Genomic DNA, 21,350 nt, shown 5'->3' with positions numbered 1-21,350 from the left:
TATATATATATATTTATTTATTTATTTATTATGAAGCCAATTATGAAGCTGGAGTTCTTGTGCTTAGAGAATTTTTAATTGCCATGTTTCCAAAGAAGATAAAGGCAGAAACCTTGTAATCATGTAGTAGAGCTGCAAACCTACACTTACTTTTGCATCTTGGAAAATTCTCAACGGCAGAGAAATATAAATTTTAGCATCCTAACTTTATACAAAGATTCTGCACATAAACACATAAATAAGAAGGGACGCTATGTTTATAAGAGACACAAAAAATTTTACGTATAAACCCCTAAAAAGGGGGGAAACTATGAGGCATTGCCCAATTTGAATGAATTCACTAGTTTTTTTAGGGGAAGGCCTTCATTCAATGTGGACAATATACATCACGTAGAATGCATTACATGTGGGAGTTGGAAGAATAAGTATTGGTCTATTCATTTGGTCGGCAAAACCATAACTGGAGGACGATGTTAGTTGAAGAAACTATAGTCAGCAAGCAATTGTGGTAGAAAGAATTGTAGTCGGCAAGCAACGGAGGCCGAAAGGATCATAATATGACATTGATGGTCAGAGAGATCGTAAACGATGGGCGATGGATGTCAGAAAAACTGTAGTCGGACAACAGTGGTCTTAGAGATTCTATTCTAGCACTGACAGTTGGAGAGACCGTAAATAGAAGGCGATTGAGGTCAGAAGAATCATAGTCAGGCGATGGTGGTTGTAGAGGCCATAGTCTGGCATTGATAGTCAGCGAGATTGTAAACGATGGTTGATGGAGATTAGAAGAATCGTAATCAAGTGATGGTGGTTGTAGAGACCATAGTTCGACATTGTTGGTCGAAGAGACTATAAACGGCGGGCGATGGAGATCGAAAGAATCGTAGTCGGGGCAACGATGGCCGTGGAGGCCATAGTCTGGCATTGTCAAGGAGACCATAAACAACGAGTGATAGAGATCGAAAGAACATTAGTTAGGCAATGATGGTTGTATAGGCCATAGTTTGGCATTGTCAAAGAGACCATAAATAGCAGGTGATGGAGAACAAAAGAACAATAGTCGGTAAACGATGGTCGTAGAGGCCATAGTCTAACACTGATGGTTAGAGAAATCGTAAACGGCGGGCGATGGAGGTCAGAAGAATCGTAGTCGAGCGACGGTAGTCATAGGGACTAGTGGGCTGGTAATGATATTTGGGAGGAGATACGGTGTATAGCATCCAAGAAGAGTTCTGGTAAAAATCAGAGAACGTACGAAAGTCCGGCGACAGCCGGTGGTTGGGAATAGATCTGGAGGCATTCAATGAATGGATAGAATTTCAAAGATGGATGATGAACGGGCCGAAGTCTAATTGTAGTCAAGAAGAAATCTGGCTACAGTTGGAAATAACTCCAATGGAGGTCGAGAAGATCTCTGGCAACATTTGGGAAGAACTCCGACGGCCACCGAGAAGAACTACGACGACTGTCGGGAAGAACTCTGGCAATAATTGATGGCAAGAGAGCTTCAGCGATGGTAATGATGAACTATGGTGATGGTCGAGAAGAACTAAGGTGATGGTCATGAAGAAACTCTGGCGGCAGTCAGGAAGAACTCTCGTGGTGATTGGGAAGAACTCTAATGGTGGTTAGGAAGAACTTCGATGACGGTCGGGAAAAACTAGGATGATTTTCTAGAAGAACTCTGGTGACGATATATGGCAAAAGAGCTCCGGCGATGGTCATAAAGAACTACAAAGATGATCGAGAAGAATTCCAGTGACGGTCGAAGGGCAAGAGAGCTTCGGCGATGGTTATGAAGAACTATGGAGAAGGTCGGGAAGAACTCTAGTAATGATCAGTGGCAAGAGAACTCCCGAAATTTTCTCATTCTTTCCCCCCTCTTTCATGTGAAGAATGGGGGACTATTTATAGTTTTTCTAGAGTGACATAGCTTGTAAATATTTGGAGGATCAAGGTTAAGTTGTGAGTATTAGAATGGATTGTTGATATTGATGCCTTGAATCATAGACTATTGATCAAGCATTTAAGTGCCTTTATGCTGCCCGAATTTGATGATCTTGGGCTTTTTGGATTTGCCTCGTTGAGCCGCTCGACTCAACTGTTAGCATGTCATATTCGACAGGCATCCAATTAATGCTTTGAAGTCTCCAAGTATACTTTGCACCCTTGATTTGGGTTCATTTGGACTCTAATTGGACTTATTTTGGTGTTGATTGGTTCGTCTCTTCAAGACATTTAGTTTAAATATGAGTTTTTTTAAATCGGAATTCAGCTGATCTTGAATTTATTTTTTAAAACTTTTCTCTCATTTTTACATCGAGATTCGTGTCCGATCAAGATGAATTTTTTTGTGACGCATCACTTATTCTTTTAGCAGCACCATTTTAAATCATCTAGGGTATAGTTTTGTACAAAAATTTATTTAATTACATGGATGTGCAAACATTTTTTACAAACAATATAAGTTTTTCTACACTATACAAGATTATATGATTTTTTTTTTCCTTTCATAAAATTTTTATGTCATACATTTTAAATTATTAGACTTTCTTAAATGTATGAGATTAAAACAAATTAGGTAATCTAAATTTTTAAACACCCTACCAGCTTGATTTTTAGGCATTAAACGCTCATCAATGAGATTTTAATGACACAATTAAGCTTTGAAATAAAATCTGCACCGCTAATTTTGCTATCCTATGTGAAATGACAAATGACAAATTTGTGCAGGAATCTAAAATGAGTTAATCAGATATTAAGCACAAAAATAATCAATTAATGATATGCAATTGATGTGCCAAACTATATTATGGAACTTATTCTACTACAAAGTAAAGCTTGCATTCAAAATCAATAAATTTTAATATCTCAATGTCTTGATTTTTTTTATATAATAATGATTGATGATAAACATTGATATGTTGCTCAAATTTATAAAATTGAAGGAAAAAATTTCTTATCACACACCGCAAAGTTATTAATAGTTTCACATGTCTTCATATTTTATAAAAAAAAAAAATATTAAAATTTTTTTTAATTCTGATATAAATATATTTAAAATTTAATATTTAATTATTCAAAATAACTCTAAAAAACTTTCTTTTTCTATAAATTTTAAATTAAATATGTGACTCAATTTTAAAATATCAAATATCACGGTTCATAAAAAAAGTAATAAAATAAAGGATTTTTACATACATAATACTTCAACAATCTATTGTAAATATATATTTAACACCAAAACTTTTGTATTTACTGATATACCACCTAAAACTCACATTTTCATCTATTCTAACACTACATTATGACACTGTAAAAAATTCCTATCAGCCTCGCTTTCGCGCGTAATTGTCTTCATGTTGATCAAGCGAGCAATTGTCTTCCCCGTCTGAACCCCTTGCCTTCTCCATAGTGTTTGTTGCATTCGAGCATTTGTCTTCCACGTTCGAAACAAATCGAGCAGTCCCCCACTCGCGTCTTTGTTGCTCCAGCAAGAACCTCATGTTCCTTTCCTTCCACGTATGAAACAAACCAAGAAATGCTCCGATGTTTGGTTTAACTCATTTTAATTTGCATTTTTCACCTTTCAATTGCGATTTTCACTTTCGGTTTAACTCATTTTGATTCACTTTTTTTTTTACATTTCAATTTACTTTCTAAGTAGCAAAATGAAGTATGTTGTCAGTGGAATAATTCATTTTGGCTAACTCATTTATTATTTGCATACACATAAATTGATTAGAGTAATTTTTGCTCCATTGTCTTTAAATTTGTTAGATATTGAAGTGAGGTGCATGGTCAGAGACTCAGAGTCGAACGAAGTAAGTGGGTGGAAGTCTGAAAATCTTAAAGATTCAGAGAGTTGAAATCAATTTTTTGTTACTAAAAAAATGAGTTGAAGCTCTTTGTCATTGGCTAAGGGGTCAAGCTTTCAACTTATACTATCATGTCAATGGAATATCATCTAAGAATTACATGTTGATTTCAAGTGATTCAGATGTACTAGACATGCTTAGCGGTTCTCTTGAAAAGAATAGAATTGAGATGGTGGTTGCAATGAAATATCACGAGGAAGATGTCTCAGTCACAAAACATTCAAACTGCAATGCACAACCAGTTAACTGAAATGCATCAATTCAACTTGAAGATTGGAGGGAAGTAGAGAACAATGATATTATAGTAGATGATTTGTGCGATGATTTCTTTATACCTCAAACTGATGAGGAAAATACTCTGTGTTGGTTCAGGGTTTGAGGATTCTCAAAGTTTCAAGCAAGCAGTTATATCTAATGCAATTTTACAGAATTTTGCTATAAAGATAAATACTAGTGACAAATTTAGAGTAATTGCTACTTGTGCATACAGAGGTTGTCCGTGGAGAGTAAGTGCCTCATTGTGTCTTGATGGCCACTCCTTCGAAGTTAGAAAAATAGATTCAACTCATTTATGCCCTGGGATCAATAGAGCCGAAAACTAATAAGCTACTACTAGTTGGGTAGCTCATGAAGTCAAGGAGGTTGTAAAGAAAATTGTTATTATCACGCCAAAGGATATTAGCAATAACTTGGAAATAACTTACGGACTGTCATTACCATATATGAAAATTTGGCATTCAAGAGAGCCATCAAGAGATATAATTTTTGGCTCTATTGACGATAACTATATGTGAGTGCCAACTCTGAGGTCAGAGTTAATCAACAGGAATCCTAACTCTCACATTACATACATGTGTGACAGTAAATGCAATGCATTTAAGCGATTCTTTGTTAGCTTCAAAGTTTAACTCAAAATGCGAATCAACAATTACAATTACAGCTCGTGAGCAGAGATTTCACAGTGATTGCTACAATCAAAATGAGGATAACCACGATCACCAACAAAAAATTTATCTGTAAAAGCTCGCCCTAACTGAAACAACATGAGTTTCCACAACATTTGCACTTCTTCAGTAATTCATATCATACGCAAATCATTTAGTTCATTACACCACTGAAAAATACCACAATAGCCTTCTAATTTGTTCCATTAGCATATGTAGAATCTTCTTCCACTACTACGAGATTTGTATGATGTATCTATTGTATATTGCAATTTGCAATAACAATATATTTGATTACTTGGGTTTTTTATTGGCGTAGCCGAGGAACTCGAACTCATTGTATAATGGCTTTATAACTTGAGAAGCAATAAAAATACAACTTCAAAATAAAGAATGAAAAGTTCCAGTAATTCATAGCATTTCACATTCACCAACTTGAAAGACTAATACTCAATAGCATTTCAGATTCAAAACTTCCTATGTGTGCACATTAGTTAATCTGTTGCAAAATGGTGCCGTGACATAATCACTCCTTAACATTTCATTGAATAGCTTACGTCCCTCTCTAAATTTTCAAAAAAAAATCAAAACTCCTTTGACCCTTCAACAGTAACTACCACAAGGCAACGTAGTAAACAAACACATGATAAAGACGATCAGCAAACAACAACCAACAGAAGATATGGACAAGATGAAGAGCAAACAACAACAATGAAACTAAGACAACAACAATGAAAACTAAGACTACATCAAATGCATGGCAAAGGGCATAAACAACAACATCAGGAACGACAAAATGGCGCATATGAAAAGCAAACATTAGGCATTCAAAAGATGAAAAACAAAACAAAATAAACCGTCAATGTTGACGAAATGGAGAGCACGAAGAGCAAACATCGCTGACCTAATAAGATGCTAGGCCAAGGGAAGACATTAGGTGCGTAAAACTGTTGACTTGATGGAGAATGTGAGGGGTTCAGATGAGGAAGACAGTCGCTCGCTCGATCAAAAGGAAGACAGTCGCACACGAAACGAAAAGTAAGGGCGGGTCGAAAGGAAGATGCTCGATTGATATGGATTTTTGACGAGGTTGTAACGAAGTGTTAGAATAGATGAAAAAATGAGTTTTATGTTATATATCAGTAAAAAAAAAATAAAGTTGAATATGTATTTATAATAATTTGAAGTATTATATGTATAAAAATTCCTAAAATAAATTGTTTCCAAAGTCCAACGCAATAAAGCATGCCACGTTCTGTAATGTGGATCGGAAGGAGGCACATATACAATGGCACATGATGCTCTTCACCTGCTATAATGGGTAGTGGTTCCCGTTGAAACCGATATTTCAATGGCACGTGCGAAGTGGCTGTGTTGCTTTCAACTTTCAAGTGGAAGTTTTTTTTTTTTTTTTTATTAAGTTAGTTAAGATAAATGCATATCGGCATCATATATTTAAGATTTGAATCTAAAATATTTTAATCGATAATCAAAATTTTCGATTAACACACCAATATGAGCTGTTTATCAAGTGGATAATTAATTTATTTCTTTTTTAAAATTTTATCTCATTTATATGTTTGAGAATTTGTTAATATGATAATTTTGAAAATTACGCAGCAACTAATGTTATATGAGTTTATCTAGTTGATAAAAAGACCGTGTAAGTTCAATTTTTCTATGAATTTTAATTTTATGTCATTCCCGTGTATGAATCTTTTTAAATCTAGGTTTCGTTTAGGACAACTTTTTTCCTACTTTTAAAAACAGCTTTCTAGTCATTTTTGTACTCAAAAGCTGCTTTAAGAAGCAGAAAAAAAAGTATCTCAAACAAAGCCTTAGAAGTATTTCTTTCTAATCCAATATAAATCATTACAAAACACCCTTTTTTTATATTCACTTGCAATTCTATCTTTCAAAAAGTATGAAATTAATCTAACATCTCTATCCATACAATCTTTATATTTCCTTCAAAACTATCCTTATTAGATTGGTTTTTTTGCATATATAAACCCAAAATTATATATAAACCCCTCAATACTCTATCATTTTTATTTTTCAAAGAAAAAAATATATCTTTATTCATTAAATGAATTAGTTTATATTCATTTTATCTTTATTTAATCCATGCAACTCACACTTTTTAATGTTTTAATATATCCACAAACATCCAAAATAACTGTAGTTCACATTCATTTCGTATTATAGCCGTGTTATTATAATAATCATTTGAAACTAAATAATTTTATTATTTTTACGTAAAATTATATTAGAAAAAGTCAAATTTGTCAGATACGTCGTCCTGCTTATTGTTTTATTTACGAAGGTGATGAACAGGCAAATAAGTTTCAAATATATTTATTTGCATTCAAAATATTTTTTTATTTTTTTATTTGAATGAAAAAACAAGTCCAATTCAACATCGTGCATTTATTTTGAATTTAAATTTTATATTATTTTTCGTTGAATCTTTTATAATGTGATCATACTCACCGTTATTTAAAATAAATAGTTATATTTTAAATTAAATAATATTATCATGTAAGTACTAAATTATTTTCTCATTAATTAATTTATTTTATTATTTCATTTACTCTCATTGAAATAATTCTATAAGCCAAAATAGGCGGGCTGCAGCTCCAATGTTTTTCAAACAAATCCAGTTGTTGCGCCCTTTAATCCAACCAGCAATTATTTTAAGAAAATAATATATATTATTTAAATAATAATGTCAATTTCTACAATCAAAAGAGAAGTATGATGCCTAGTAATATTCCACAACATGTAATTAGCATAGAGAAAATTTCAAAATATCTTAATTTTTTTATTTGTATATTATTTGTCTTTCAATTAATAAATAAATTCTTTTAAGATATTAAATAATCGTTCGAAGTTCATACCATGAACACTTTATTTGTCTAGAAGGTTAGAGGCATTATGATTTGATTATAAAGATACAAAATTTTATAATCATTTGGTTCATTAATTAAATTTTTAATCATGTTTCAAGTACATGATTAAGATTCAGTCGGGTTTAGATTGGATCCCTTTTGGTATTATTGAGTTTCTCTTGTCGAGACTATCCATTTAACTGTAAATTTGTTGATATTGATATTTAGATGTAAACAAATAATTTAGTTATTCAAATTTAATATCTAGGCTTCGTTTGGGACGGCTTTTTTACTGCTTTTTTAGTATAAAATTTTTTATTTTTGTATTAAAACTTCGTTTTAAAAAGCAATAAAAAAGCTGTCCCAAACAAAACCTTAGTGTACTATATCTTAGGAAAAGCTGATATGATTTGATTTTGGCCTTATGAATACTCGAACCTAATTTAATATTTTATAAATATGTAGCTAAATAATCATTGCAAGACAATTTACTTATTTTATCATACTTTATTGTGTTTTATCGATATACTTTTTTTTTTTTTTTTTGTAAATTTTATGATTCTATTTATTTGCTGAACTTATTTTTTATTAAAGAAAATATTTATTGTTTATTAGATTTAGTTATCGGATACCTAAAGGATGTATGACTTGTAATCAAATATTTCATATATATGACTTAGCCACTCAGTTATCTCTAATAAACATCTCACAATTTCTTGGTATTTAATAATATTTCTAAAACTCGCGCTTTCAATTTCAAAATTATATCTGTAAAAAATGCTTTGTAAATGAAAATACGATAACATCAAGTCTTTATCGCAATGTGGGTCGGATCGACTACATAAAATTAAAATTGATAGATTATAAGAAAATCACCTTGATTTGGCGTGAATCTCAATGCATATTTGAATTAGAAATTCTTAATATTCAATTTAGGACCATCCAAACTTGAATCTCAGCAAACTTACAATCAATAAGAACGTTTCAACAAGACGAGCACGATGACACCAAAATCGGTCTAATTTGAGTCAAAATGGGTTCGAGTCAAGGAGCAGGAGCATACTTGGATGCTAAAGTATTAATTTAGTAACAAAATGGGTTTTAAATATGGCATATCTATAGTTGAGTCGAGCGGCTCGACAAGATGAATCCATCGAGTCTAAGTTCACTTAATTCTGACCTCATTAAAGAACTTAAATGTTTAATGAAAGCTGTATGATCAAAGGAATCAATATACACTATCTAGTGGAGCACTCATAAATTGTCCTATATTTTCTCCACATTTACAAAGCATGTAGCTCCTAGAAATACATAAATAGGCCCTAATTCTGTGATACCTCAGAATCTAACTAAGAAGAATTATTCTTTTATCTTTAAAAAATAATAACAAAAGCTACCTAATTTCTTTTATCAATATAAATACTAGTTTAAATAAAACTATCGATCAAAACTTCAATATATATGCATCAGTATTAATTTACTCAAAAATCATATACACTACTAAGGATCTATATAATCATATCATAATTACTCTGTTCTAAGTACAAAAAATAACTAAAATAATAAGAACCTGAACTTGAAGAATCATGATCAGTCTCACACTGTTGATCATCTACCTTGACCTAAAAATATTTAAACTACATATAATGAGTTTAAGAATCTAGCAAGTAAGCAAATCCTACAACTAAACTCAATGCATGACAAAGAAGCAATATACATGTCAGCAATCAAATCACAACAGTTATAATCACATGATCAAGAATAAGTACATAAATAGTAAATCTCACGTGCAGTAGCAATAGAATTTGCAAACAGTAAAACAATACCGTATGGAAACCGATAAAATAATATAGTGGAGAAATCAAAAAACCAGCAGTTCTCGTATCATTATTATTAATCAGTAAATCAATCATATAAAATGGTAAAACCAAAGCATTACTACAGAACAGTCTAAATCATCTCAATAAAGTAAAATTCTATAATTATGTATATATGATATCCAATATGGCACATGCTCGATACATTCAATATTCTTCACATAAAGGGGAGGAAGACAAAATGTGAAGAGAGAACTAGTGAAAGCTCTTAGCATTTTCAAGATATCTATGTCGTCGACGACCACTAGCTATTGCAGTCGACAACTGCCATCTTCACTTATGATTAACATTTTTTTGGATATTTAGGCCATTTAAGGCAAACTCACAGACACAACGCATACACAAAGACTCGAACCCAAGACCTCTTAGTTTGAAGCCTAAGCTCTCAACCAACAGGCCAAGGTGAGTTGTGTATGATCAACATTAGAAATCTCTATAATCTCCATGATATTAATAATATTTAATCATACTGTTGGATATACAAGTCCACCTGTGAACATCCATTAACTCTATTGGAGAAATCAAATGCTGCTGTTGGGTACTAACTATCATATTTGATTTTTTATACTCGCCCTAGATTCTACAGCTGGGTCGGGCTCGATGGTTTTTTCCTTTCCGACTTTTTTCACATAAAAATTCTCTGGTCTTGCTACTTTTATCTGCTCATACTAAATTTGTGTATATTACTAAGATGCTAAACACACACCCATTTTTGCAAACGGGTCGATTTTTCGAACCCGAACCCGACCCGCTTCGGATATATTTTATTAATTTTTAATTTAATTCAATTTATTTAAATCTAAATCAAATTAAGGTAATATTTACTTCAATTAATTTAAAATAAATCAAGATTAATTTAATTTGGGCAATAATGCTTATAATTTTTTGAAATATCATTTACTTATTTCATAAAAATCCATTAAAACCCTCATAAACTAATTAAAAACGGGTCAAACCGGGTTGATTTCGGGTTTCCGGGTCAACCCGAACCCGACCCAGTTTTACAAACGGGTCGAAATCCCTAACCCGAACCCGACCCGGTTCGGGTTTTCGGGTCGGGTCAAATATTGACAGCCCTAGTTCAAGCCGAGCTCGACTGCCAGATACCGAGCTCGAGCTTGAGCTTGAACTCGAGTCGAGCTCAAAATCCGAGCTCGAGCTCGACTCGTCTCATATCGAGCGGCTTGTCGAGCTCAAAATCGAGCAACTCATGCCGAGTTTTGCCATCGTCTCATACACTGCCATCCTGAGGTCCGTCCATGGCTGCGTTCATTCCGAGCTCCGCTATCCAGATTCGAGCTTCGCCATTATCGTCATCCTGAGCTCGATCGTCGTTGTCTCGAGCACCGCCGTCAAGATTCATCCATCCATGGCTGCATTCGTTCTGAGCTCCGCTGTCCAATCTGAGCTCCGCCATTGTCATCATCCTGAGCTTGTTCGTCGTCGTCCCGAGCACCGCCGTCGAGAATCGTCTGTCCGAGCTTGTCGTCGTCGCGTTCATTCCGAGCTTCACCGTCCATAATCAAGCTCCGCTGTTGTCGACATCCCGAGCTCGTTCGTCATCGTCTCGAGCTTGACTATTGAGATCTGTCCGCCTGAGTTTGTCGTCGCGTCTAGTGTCCACTTTCGAGCTCCCTCATCGTCGTCCCGAAGACCCGAACACTTTTGTCATTGTCCCGAGCACGTCCCTCCATCGCGAACTTGTTCCCGTCAGTCAAGCTACTCGTCGAGCCGACGAGTCGGGTTTGAGAGCTGATCGAGCTCGAACTCGATAAGCGTTCGAGCTCGAAATTGTGTTCGAGCTCGATAAGCTCGACTCGTCGAGCCTGTACCGAGTCGAGTCCGAGCTGGCTCGCGAGGGGCTTGACTCGGTTGCACCCTAGTGTGGAAGCAACCGACGCTTCACATATTCACAATCAGATCTAATTGAAAATTACAGCCAAATGGAATTTGAAAAGATCAGATAATATGCTTTTAAGGGAGAATTTCAACCAAACAAACAGTCGAGAAAAATTCCACAAAGTTCACTCGAACTGCAATTAAAAAAGGAATTTTGATGATAATTTTTATATTTCAAATAAAAAACATAATTCGAGTTTGAAGAACATATAATACGACAAGAGATATGCAACTTTAGATATATGCGTATGCGTACTGACGAATTATTTTAATTTTGAATCTTATTAAAATTCTGTCATCGGCGTATGATGAAATTTGAAGATTGGTATCCATTCACGTGAATAAAAAGCTGATAACTTGAAAGCGAAGGAGAAAGCAAACGCCATTATTACGGCGAAGAAGAAGAAGAAGGGAGAAACCTAACGCGACCGCTCCACTTCCCTTCTCTATCCACTGAGTGTTGAGTAGAAAACAGGAAAGAAGAGAGGGAGAAACGGAGGGAAGAAGATGGCGGGGGAGGAAGAGGTGGGGAAGACGTTGATAGTGGGAATGAAGATGGATGCCAGAGGAAGGGAACTTTTAACTTGGTCTCTCGTGAAGGTTGCGGGAGCTGGTGATCGGGTAATCGCGATGCATGTTCTTCCCGCCGGTAATTAGATTGATCTATGGAAAAAAAAAAGTTAGGTTTTCATATTCGTGGTTGTTTTGGTTCTGGAAAAATCTGAACTTGGCGGCGAATTTTTTGGTTGCAGTGCTGGCGGATGCAGATTGGAATCCCTCTTCTTTGATTTCGCTTATCAAGCATTTCGAGTCCGTGCTGGCTGTTTATGAGGGTTTCTGTAACCTGAAGCAGGTTTGATTTTCGAATTTTTGGCTTTTTATCCTCTATTGAGATTTGATTTTTTTTTTCTTTTTTAGCCGGGATTTAAAAATTTTCTTTTGTTTTGGTAATTTTCTTCGTTTAGATCGAACTCAAGATGAAGTTATGCCGGGGTTCTTCCATCCGGAAGACGTTGGTTCGGGAGGCGAGCTCTGTTTCAGCCTCCAAGCTCATTCTTGGAGCCACCAAGAGCAGTAATATTATAGGGTAAAGTCATCCGCCCATTTGATTTCCTTTTTTTTTTCTTAATTCTTTTCCTTTTCCTTTTTTTTTAATTGAAATTCTTTGGCTGAAATTTGCAGTTCTTCATCCGTCTCTATTGCCAAGTACTGCGCGAAGAAGCTTTCTCGCGGTTGCTTGGTGCTGGCTGTAAACAATGGGAAGATCATATACGAGAAAGATGCCGCAGGTTTGATTTTTAATTAAATTTTCTCTGAAATTCTTCACTTAGGTTAGGTAGAAAAGCTTCAAAATTGCATTTTTTTGGTAACAGGAAGCAAGTTGACACACGAGCTTCTGCAAAAATGCGATTCTATAAAGTTGGATGATATGAGTTCGGAAAGCACAAGCCCTTCTATCTCTTGCCAGCTTACTGAATCTGGCGAAATTTCAAGTTTTGATATCAAGGATGGAAATTCTAGTAAAACTACCTCGACTTTCGATGATTCCTTGGGCAATGATGAATCTAGAGTTGATGAAATTAAGGATCACACTTCGTCTGAATCTGAGGAGATGGCGTTGGATGTAGATCCAGTTAACGAGCATGAGAGCTCTGTGGGCTGTTCATCAATGGCGACTCAGGAATCAGCTGATAGAAGACCTGGCTGGCTTCTCCTTAGAAGAACTGTTCTGAACCAGAAGATGATTTTATCACATGTGAAGTCTAAAGCTTCAGTTGTTAAATGGGTAATGCGGCTTCCAAGCCGGTATTATTCATCATCCATGGTTCATACCGATCATCGGCGGGTGAAGTCTGATGTCTCTGTTAAATCTGGTTTTGATGAGGAGGTGGATGTCATGGCTCCTTTGAGCCCAGCCACAGTGTTTGAGGAGCTCCCTAAGGAGTTGCTATCTCTTCTACAGAATTATTCATCTGTTTGCAGGCTGTTTAGCTACAAGGAACTCTTGCAGGCGACGTCCAACTTTAATCTCGGTTTGCCCTTTTCCACCCTCATTACTACAATGAATTATTCTGTGCGGACGTTGAACACCGTCTAGAACCCAATGAAAAAGCACCACGTCACCCCTACTCGGTACCGAACTGCTCGGTATCGAGCTCGGTACTGGATGACGTGGCTGCACCTGATTCGCCTCTGTACGTTAAGCTGTGTCCGGTGTCCTCACTAAATTCTCATTTATTTTATGTATTTACATATAAATTCTTATGCAAATCTTGAAAACAATGCAGCCAATATCATTGGGAAGGGAGGGACCTGCAAGGTTTACAAGGGTAGCCTAACTGATGGGAAGGAGCTTGCATTCAAAGCTCTGAGATGTTCGGACAACTTGATGGATGATTTCATTTCAGAAATTGAGATTATTACCAATTTGCATCACAGGAACATCCTCTCCCTGTATGGGTTTTGTGTTGAGAACCACCACCTTGTCTTAGTTTATGATTTCTTATCAAGGGGTAGCTTAGATGATAACCTTCATGGTAGGCACATACATACTTGAAAAATAAAAAAATTTCCATCCTTTTTATAGAAATCTTGTATGCTTATTCATGTCTGCCAATATAGGGATCAAGGGAGACAAGATTGATCTTATTAGCTGGGCTGACAGATTTAAGATTGCGATCGGCGTTGCAGAAGGTCTGGATTATTTACACAATGATAGCAGCAGGGAGCCTGTGATCCATAGGGATATAAAGTCATCAAACATCCTATTATCTGATGATTTTGAGCCACAGGTATTGTAATTTTTGCCTTTCCATTGAGAGTTACTATTCTCTTTAGATTTCTCGGAAAATCATGACTTAAATTGCTTCTATTGGCTTGCCTTAGATATCTGATTTTGGTCTGGCTCAGTGGTCATCCTCATCAAGACAATCCAGTAAAAACACAGATTGTAGTGATTTGGCAGGCACATTTGGGTATGATGCTTATATTACAGGTTTATTGTTGCGTCTATTTTTCTATTAATCTTCTTGGACATATTTGCTTAAGCAGATATTGCTGGTCATCTCCTTGCAGGTACCTTGCTCCAGAATACTTCATGTATGGTAAAGTAGATGCAAAGATTGATATTTATGCTTTTGGGGTTGTTCTTCTTGAGCTTCTCTCAGGAAGGAAGCCGGTTTGTACAAGCCGACCGAAGGGCGAGGAGAGTCTGGTCATGTGGGTAAGTCTCTTATTACAGATACCAACGGGTTCTTTGCTGTTTGTTGCATAATTTAGACTTTGTTTGAGACGACTTTTTTCTGCTTTTTAAAGCGGTTTTTTATTCTAGTATAGAATTTATAATTTCTTATTAGAAAATCGCTTTAAGAAACAATAAAAAAAAGTCGTCCCAAACGAAAGCCTTAGTCAGTATTTATATGAGATATATATCATCACCACCTATTCAACATCTATTTGGCAAACCGTTTTCAGGATTTAAGGCTAGTTAATTCGATGATTAAAGCTTTCTAAATTCTAATAAGTTTGTTTGTTTGACTATTTGTTTTAAGATTTAAGATTTATGGGATAGAGCTTTGGTGACAGGCAAAGCCCATTCTTCTAGTGGAAAATTTTGATCAAGTGGTGGATCCATCACTGGGAAATAATTATAACATTGATGAGATGGAAAGGATGTGCCTTGCTGCTTCTCTCTGCATCAGCCAAGCTTCTCACTCTAGACCTTCTGCAGCTCTTGTAAGAGAGGATCTAGAATAATTTCTTTTATTTGAAAACTTTCTTCCTAAGATAAAGCATAATAGCCGCCACCAAATCGCAGGTTCTGAAGCTTCTGAAGGGTGAAACTGAAGTGATAGAGTGGGCGAGATCAGAGCTGAGAGCTTCAATGGCTTCCGAGGAGTCGGACGATGAGTCTGTACTCCTGCATTCAAACATTCAATCACACATTAATCTTGCACTTCTTGATATGGAAGAAGACGATGAACTCTCCACAAGCAGCACAGATCAGTCGGCTAATTTCCTAACTTCAAATAGCTCTTTAGAAGACTACTTGAAAGCAAGATGTGGCCGTTCATCAAGCTTTTGACTCCATTATAAATGGAGGAGAGGGTGTGATATTGTATAGTTAGTTCTTGATATAATTATATATTTGGTTTAGCTGAATTGTAATGGGATTTAGGAGGTGAGAGGTTGTTTGATGTGCCCCCCTCCTTAATCCCACTGGAATTTTTATTCCATGAGGTTAATTCTGCTTAGTTTTTAATTAATTAATTAATTAATCCTCTTATATTTTTTTTTCAGCCGAAGGGCTTGAAATTAAAGGGAGATTAGTGTATTGGCGTGTTCAAAGGAGAGCAGCTCAAATGGTTCTCTTAACTATTTGTAATTAAAGTTCAGCTTTCAAGCAGAACTTAACTAATTGTAAAGAAAAATGAGAGTTTAATTGAGACTAAGATAAGTTATTTTACATTTCTTTTTTGTCTGTTCTGTATGTTTAGGGGTATTAAATTGCATGGTCTGAGGAGTTATTTTCAAAATCTTGTTTCATAGAGATTTATGGTCTATTGACGATATCTTTTTTTTTGTTCAAAAAACAGTTATAAATCTATTTAGCTATATATTTTCTTTTCGGTGCTTTACAGTATTTTTTGTTGTGAAAAATATTTTTTTTTTATAATTAGATATATTAGAATATGTAGTAAATATAAGAAAATTATAATTATTAGTAATTTAAACAATTTAGTTTTTCCCATATAATAATTTCACATGTACTTTACAGACAAGCATTCAACTGCAAAATGTTGGAAAGCACCATTACAGAGAGGTTGCAGACCTCATGGAGAAGAAAAGAAGTAGAGGCTCTAAGAGCAAGAAATTACTGAAATTGTTAGAAATATGAGAGGGGCTTCTATTTACAATATATATATATATATATTATTTATTTTTTAGGGCCCTCAGTATTAAAGAAAAAAAAAAGTGAATTGGTAGTTGAAAAAGGTATCTAAAAGCATGAAAAAAAAAGCATTTGATGATTTATTAAGGATAAGGCATGGAAAGTAGTTGGCAGCTCTGAAAAAGATGCAGAAAGTTATGCAGACTAGAAACAAGTTGAAAAAGCTGATATATATATATATATTTTAGGAGCTTCTGAAGTAACGAATTGAAAACTTGAAAGGATGGATAACTCTCTTTGGCCTATTGGTTGAGAGCTTAAGCTTCCAATTAAAATGTTCAGGATTCCATTCTATGTGTATGCATTGTGTGTGAGTTTATCTTAAATAGCCTAATTGTCCCAAAAAAAAACTTGAAAGGCATAGGTCTTATTAAGGTAAGGCCTATTTGGTTACTATGTCATTATCAAACCTTAAAAATGAATAGGATTTATTATTTAATTAGATGTACCTAAAATTTATCATGAATTTTAAATTTGAGAGGTGCTTTAAAAATTAAGTTAGTTTTTTTCTTTTTTACATTTGAAATAAGTGAAATTAAATATTACTTTTTTTTAAAAAATTATTTATTTAAGAGCAGGTAAATGAGTTTTTAAGTTGAAAATAGCAAAAAGTTAATCACATTTGCAGAAGGCTTGTATATTATGTAAAGGATCAAGCACTAGCTTTAAGATGTGGGGTATATTATGTCACAAATACATTTAATTGATACAAAAAGTCTATAGTTTAATGACATACAACTTTTCATGCAAGGTATTGACCATAAGTTGATCAAAAAGACCCAAAGATGAATTTGACTGATTTCGCATGAAATAATGCCTGACCAAAAATATGATTTGAGCTTTGATGACCCCTCAAATTGGTCAAATAAGCCTAAACCCAAATGAGAACAAGATGGTTGTTCTGATCTCCTCTTGCTATCAAACTCATTCAAAAGATGGTGCACCTTCCCATAATTTTTACAATAGACCAATCATCAAAAGTTTGATTTGTCAGAAGTTATTTGTTCAGTGTTCAAACTCATCAGTGCTTCCACATTAATTTTATTACTATGAAAATCAAGTACTGAAGCTTATGAGAGCTTAACACTTCACCATATTGTTCATTAATAGATTATTTGGGATGAGAACTTATCTTTTTTTAATCACAGTACGAGTATGCGTTAAAACACAAATATATAAAACTCATTGTCTTTGATGGTAAAATACTTAAATTTAGATTTCAAATAAAATAAAACACAAATAATCATCAAGCAAGGGTCATGTTCAGTCTTAGAAATGAACTATTATTGTTACTGGTTTCTGTAATAAGGTAAGATAAATGCCAACCCTGAAAATCAAAATCTTTTATGTAACTGGATACAAAAGAAACTGATTAACAGTACCAAAAAAAAAAGGGGAAAGTACTGAAAGGAACCACTCCTCAATCCAACATAATACATCAAGTGATCCGTTAAAATCATTAGCAAAACCTGTTAAGCAGAAAGTAGTTCAAACCAATCGAATATCAAATACAAACCTAAATAAAAGTTTCAGTTTTGCATTGCCCGAAGTTCCATCAAAATAATAGAAAATAACTATACAACAAAGAAAATTTTAAATGTAGATTACATTATCAACTTCTAAGCATGGTATGATAACAAGTCATCCGTAATCCACTTGTTAATAACAAAAATATCATATCTTTCTGGGAGAATGTCTCTCACAGATTTGATCAGTATTTTTTCCTAGAAATACAATCAGACTAAATTTAGGAAGATATTCCCACCTAAAATTCCTTATGCTTAAACTATGAACAAGAGAAATTTGCTAGATAATTAATAGAATATTTTTTTATTAAATTAAAAGAATATTGTCCACAACTACATTTAAAAGAAACAGTAATCATGTTTTTGCATGCCATTGAAACGTCTGTATTTGGGTTTGATTGTAGGGCCAGCTAAAAATAAAATTTAGGTTTTCGTTTGGGATGATTTTTTTTATTGCTTATTAAAGCGACTTTTTTTTTTTTGGGACATTTAGGCCATTTAAGGCAAACTCACACACACAAAGCATACACAAAGACTCGAACCCATGACCTCTTAGTTGGAAGCCTAAGCTCTCAACCAACAAGACAAGGTGAGCTGTGTCTTAAAGCGACTTTTCAATACAAAAATTGAAATTTTTATAATATAAAGCCACTTTAAAAAGCAATAAAAAGGGCATCCCAAATGAGAATCCTTAATTAAAAGGTCGTAAAAAAAAAAAATCTGACAGTTGATATTAAGATCAACGATAAAAATTAGAGGAAAAAAGAAGGAAAAACCGCATCAAACTTTACATTGCAGGGTTAACAAAAAACAAATTATCAGAAGGATAGTAGGGTGTGTACATAGACCAATTGTATTTTAAAATTCTGAGAAAAATAAATGCCATGAATAAAAGTGATACTTTACAAAAATAAAGTGATAAGATTATCATTTAAATGCAAATTAAACCAAAAACCAGTGGCAGATTTGACATAACCATCCGGAGACACTGTTGCAAAAAATAGAAAAATAGAACTCGAGAGAGGTAAGTAGAAGGCAGAAGAACTAGGGACTAAAAAAGAACATGAAAATAATTAGAGAACACAGAAAATTGCTGACTTAAGTTTCATTTAGGAATTTTTATTGCTTTCTAAAACAACTTTTTTTTAAAAAAAAATTCTAATTCAAGAAATTTTTATACTAAAAAAATATTTTAGCATGCATCCAAAAAACTGTCTCAAATGAAGCCTGATGGATTTCTTACTACATCTTAAAGCAATTTTTTAGTATAAAAATTTTTAAACTAAAAATATTTATACTAGAAAGCTTTTTTGAAAATCAATAAAAAATTGTCTCAAACAAAGCATTAGAGAGGAAATGTTCACTGGTGAGGTCTACAAACAAAAATTTGGGTTCAGGCCTGAATTTGGATAACATAGATCAGCCATTCCACCAGTTTACAAGGTGGGGATGGACATGGAAAAGCAAGGGGAAAATATACAAAAGATGCAATAAGAAGATGCCAATAATGATGCCTTTGAATTACATGAGACCAGGATTTATAAGTGCTTCAAATACATTAAGATTTTGTTTTACTTAAAACCAATCATTTAAAAATAAACCATGTAAAATGCCTATAATTGAATACTTTACACCCGTTTTACTTGTGCGGCTTACAAAACTAACGAAATTTTTTTAATATCATGCTCCACCCTAAAAAAAGAAAAAGACCTTACGAGATGAACTACAACTAGCTGTTAAATTAAATTCAAATATCGTGGAATAAATTTGACATAAACTAAAAAAAAAGTTATTTATTTGCAACGAAAAATGAGAACTTCGATTATAATATATGGACCTGTAAAGAAATAACAATTAGTAGAGGATCACCTATTTGCCGCTTTTACTCCTTTTTGTTTCAAATAATCGAATCTCAAGTTCAGGTATTTTGTTGGCCAAGTGGAGTGAATACCATCAGTATTTACACCGACTGGAAGATTGAAATCGCCACCAACAACTGTCCTAGAATTTCCTAAAATCTAAAACCATTTCTCTGTTCCTGCATATACCTTTCAACTGAAAGCATTCCCTCTCTGGGACCAACGGGACCCGCATCTTTGAGACCTTTGGTTATTCCACTGCTGAGGTTTGAAGAACCTTCTCCCATTACCATATTTAGGAAACCTTGCTCTTTCATTTCTAGATTGAAAAATTTTTTCTTGTAGGCCTTTTGCCTTGGTCGGAGTATTAATATTTTCATTAAAAGATGTGTTCCATGTGTTTGATGTACAGGGCTCTTGTCGAGGATATGAAGGCAGGGGAGGGAAAGGTTTGAAAGGAATAGCAGGTGCAATTTTCCAAGATGGATCGAACTGAGTGCTGACTTCAGTTTCAGGGATTCCCAGCTGATGCATCAGGTCAATTGGCATGCCATAAGAAACAGTTAAGTATGGAAGATATCTCTCCAGCGGATGCCCAATCACCACATCTCCTGTCATGTTAGTAGCTGAGCTAGCTAGCTGAGGGCATTCATCTATGCAGGGAGACTCAAACCCAGGCGGCATTTCATCATCATCATCACTATTTTGCTGTAAGGACTCCTGAACAGCGATAACATCAGAAGAGTTGTTTCCTTTAGTCTGTGCCTCTGATTTTTGCTTTGAAACATCAATATCAGGAAGAGGCTCAAGTTGTGAAGGCCTCATGTGCTTCATAATACTAAGCATAGGCTGATCAGTTAAGCATTCATAAGCCTGTCCAACAGGAATAGTGGCATCTGCTGGCTGGTCCCATCTGCTTTTACGTTTTCGAGATCTTGTCCTTTCTATTGGACTATTGTCAGTGAAGGATGCAGAGCTGGACGCCTGTTGAGTAGGAAGAGGAAAAGCTTCTCTTTGCATATCTACTTCAGATGAAGGCAGGCAATTTGCTGCACTACCACTAACTATCGAACTAGATTCTTGCTTTCCATGCTCATGCCACGAATGGATTTTTGATGTCGGACACCAATTATGGCGGGGATACTTAGTACATATATGCTTACCATCTTTCTCAGAAGGCTCCACCCTACTAAAATTACGAGGTATCCATTGGTCTGCAAAGTTTCGTGCAATGTGAAGAACCTGGAATTACAAATATAAGTCCAGACAAATCAATTGTTAATGTTAACTAAATCAGAAACAAAAACGCCTAAAAATATAACTTCGGCAGCACAAAATATCAGTTGGAACCAATAGAATTTGGCAAGAAACGAACAACACATCATATTATAACTGCAGACTTTTTAATTTAATTTCAGCAACTTCAAAGTCACATACTCCAAATAACTGGAAGAATGAGTGCTGGAAGCAATTATCACACTACCATAGTATCGAATGTAATCTTCTGTTCAAAAGGTAGCTTCCA

At 34.6% G+C, this 21,350-nt stretch overlaps 2 protein-coding genes across 2 annotated transcripts in view; one reads left to right on the top strand and one right to left on the bottom strand.

Moving 5' to 3' along the window:
* Positions 1-11,805: 11,805 nt before the first annotated feature.
* Positions 11,806-15,956, top strand: LOC110097594 (probable serine/threonine-protein kinase PBL5). Its single transcript, XM_020824073.2, has 11 exons — positions 11,806-12,138; positions 12,242-12,342; positions 12,455-12,576; positions 12,672-12,778; positions 12,863-13,522; positions 13,778-14,026; positions 14,112-14,281; positions 14,376-14,464; positions 14,565-14,712; positions 15,075-15,224; positions 15,307-15,956. Exons 1-11 carry the CDS (start codon positions 11,997-11,999, stop codon positions 15,571-15,573), a joined length of 2,205 nt encoding a protein of 734 aa, XP_020679732.1. The 5' UTR covers positions 11,806-11,996; the 3' UTR covers positions 15,574-15,956.
* A 3,613-nt stretch (positions 15,957-19,569) lies between these two features.
* LOC110097541 (histone-lysine N-methyltransferase ASHH2) overlaps positions 19,570-21,350 on the bottom strand; it is a 66,811-nt gene continuing 65,030 nt past the window's right edge. Inside the window, exon 18 of the mRNA XM_020823974.2 lies at positions 19,570-21,067. Within this exon, the coding sequence (XP_020679633.1) occupies positions 20,018-21,067 (1,050 nt within the window). The 3' untranslated portion in view covers positions 19,570-20,017. The remainder of the gene's footprint in view (positions 21,068-21,350) is intronic.

This window comes from Dendrobium catenatum, unplaced genomic scaffold, assembly GCF_001605985.2.
Source record: "Dendrobium catenatum unplaced genomic scaffold, ASM160598v2 fragScaff_scaffold_390, whole genome shotgun sequence".
NCBI classification, from domain to species: Eukaryota; Viridiplantae; Streptophyta; class Magnoliopsida; order Asparagales; family Orchidaceae; genus Dendrobium; species Dendrobium catenatum.
This window is presented reverse-complemented; position numbering and strand designations above follow the sequence as displayed.

Bases quoted from the DNA above. Each gene is read 5' to 3' on its own strand.
- LOC110097594 (XM_020824073.2), top strand. From the start codon at position 11,997: ATGGCGGGGGAGGAAGAGGTGGGGAAGACGTTGATAGTGGGAATGAAG. The intron at 12,343-12,454 runs GTTTGATTTTCG...TTCTTCGTTTAG, and splicing joins GTTTCTGTAACCTGAAGCAG to ATCGAACTCAAGATGAAGTT. The intron at 15,225-15,306 runs GTAAGAGAGGAT...ACCAAATCGCAG, and splicing joins CTAGACCTTCTGCAGCTCTT to GTTCTGAAGCTTCTGAAGGG.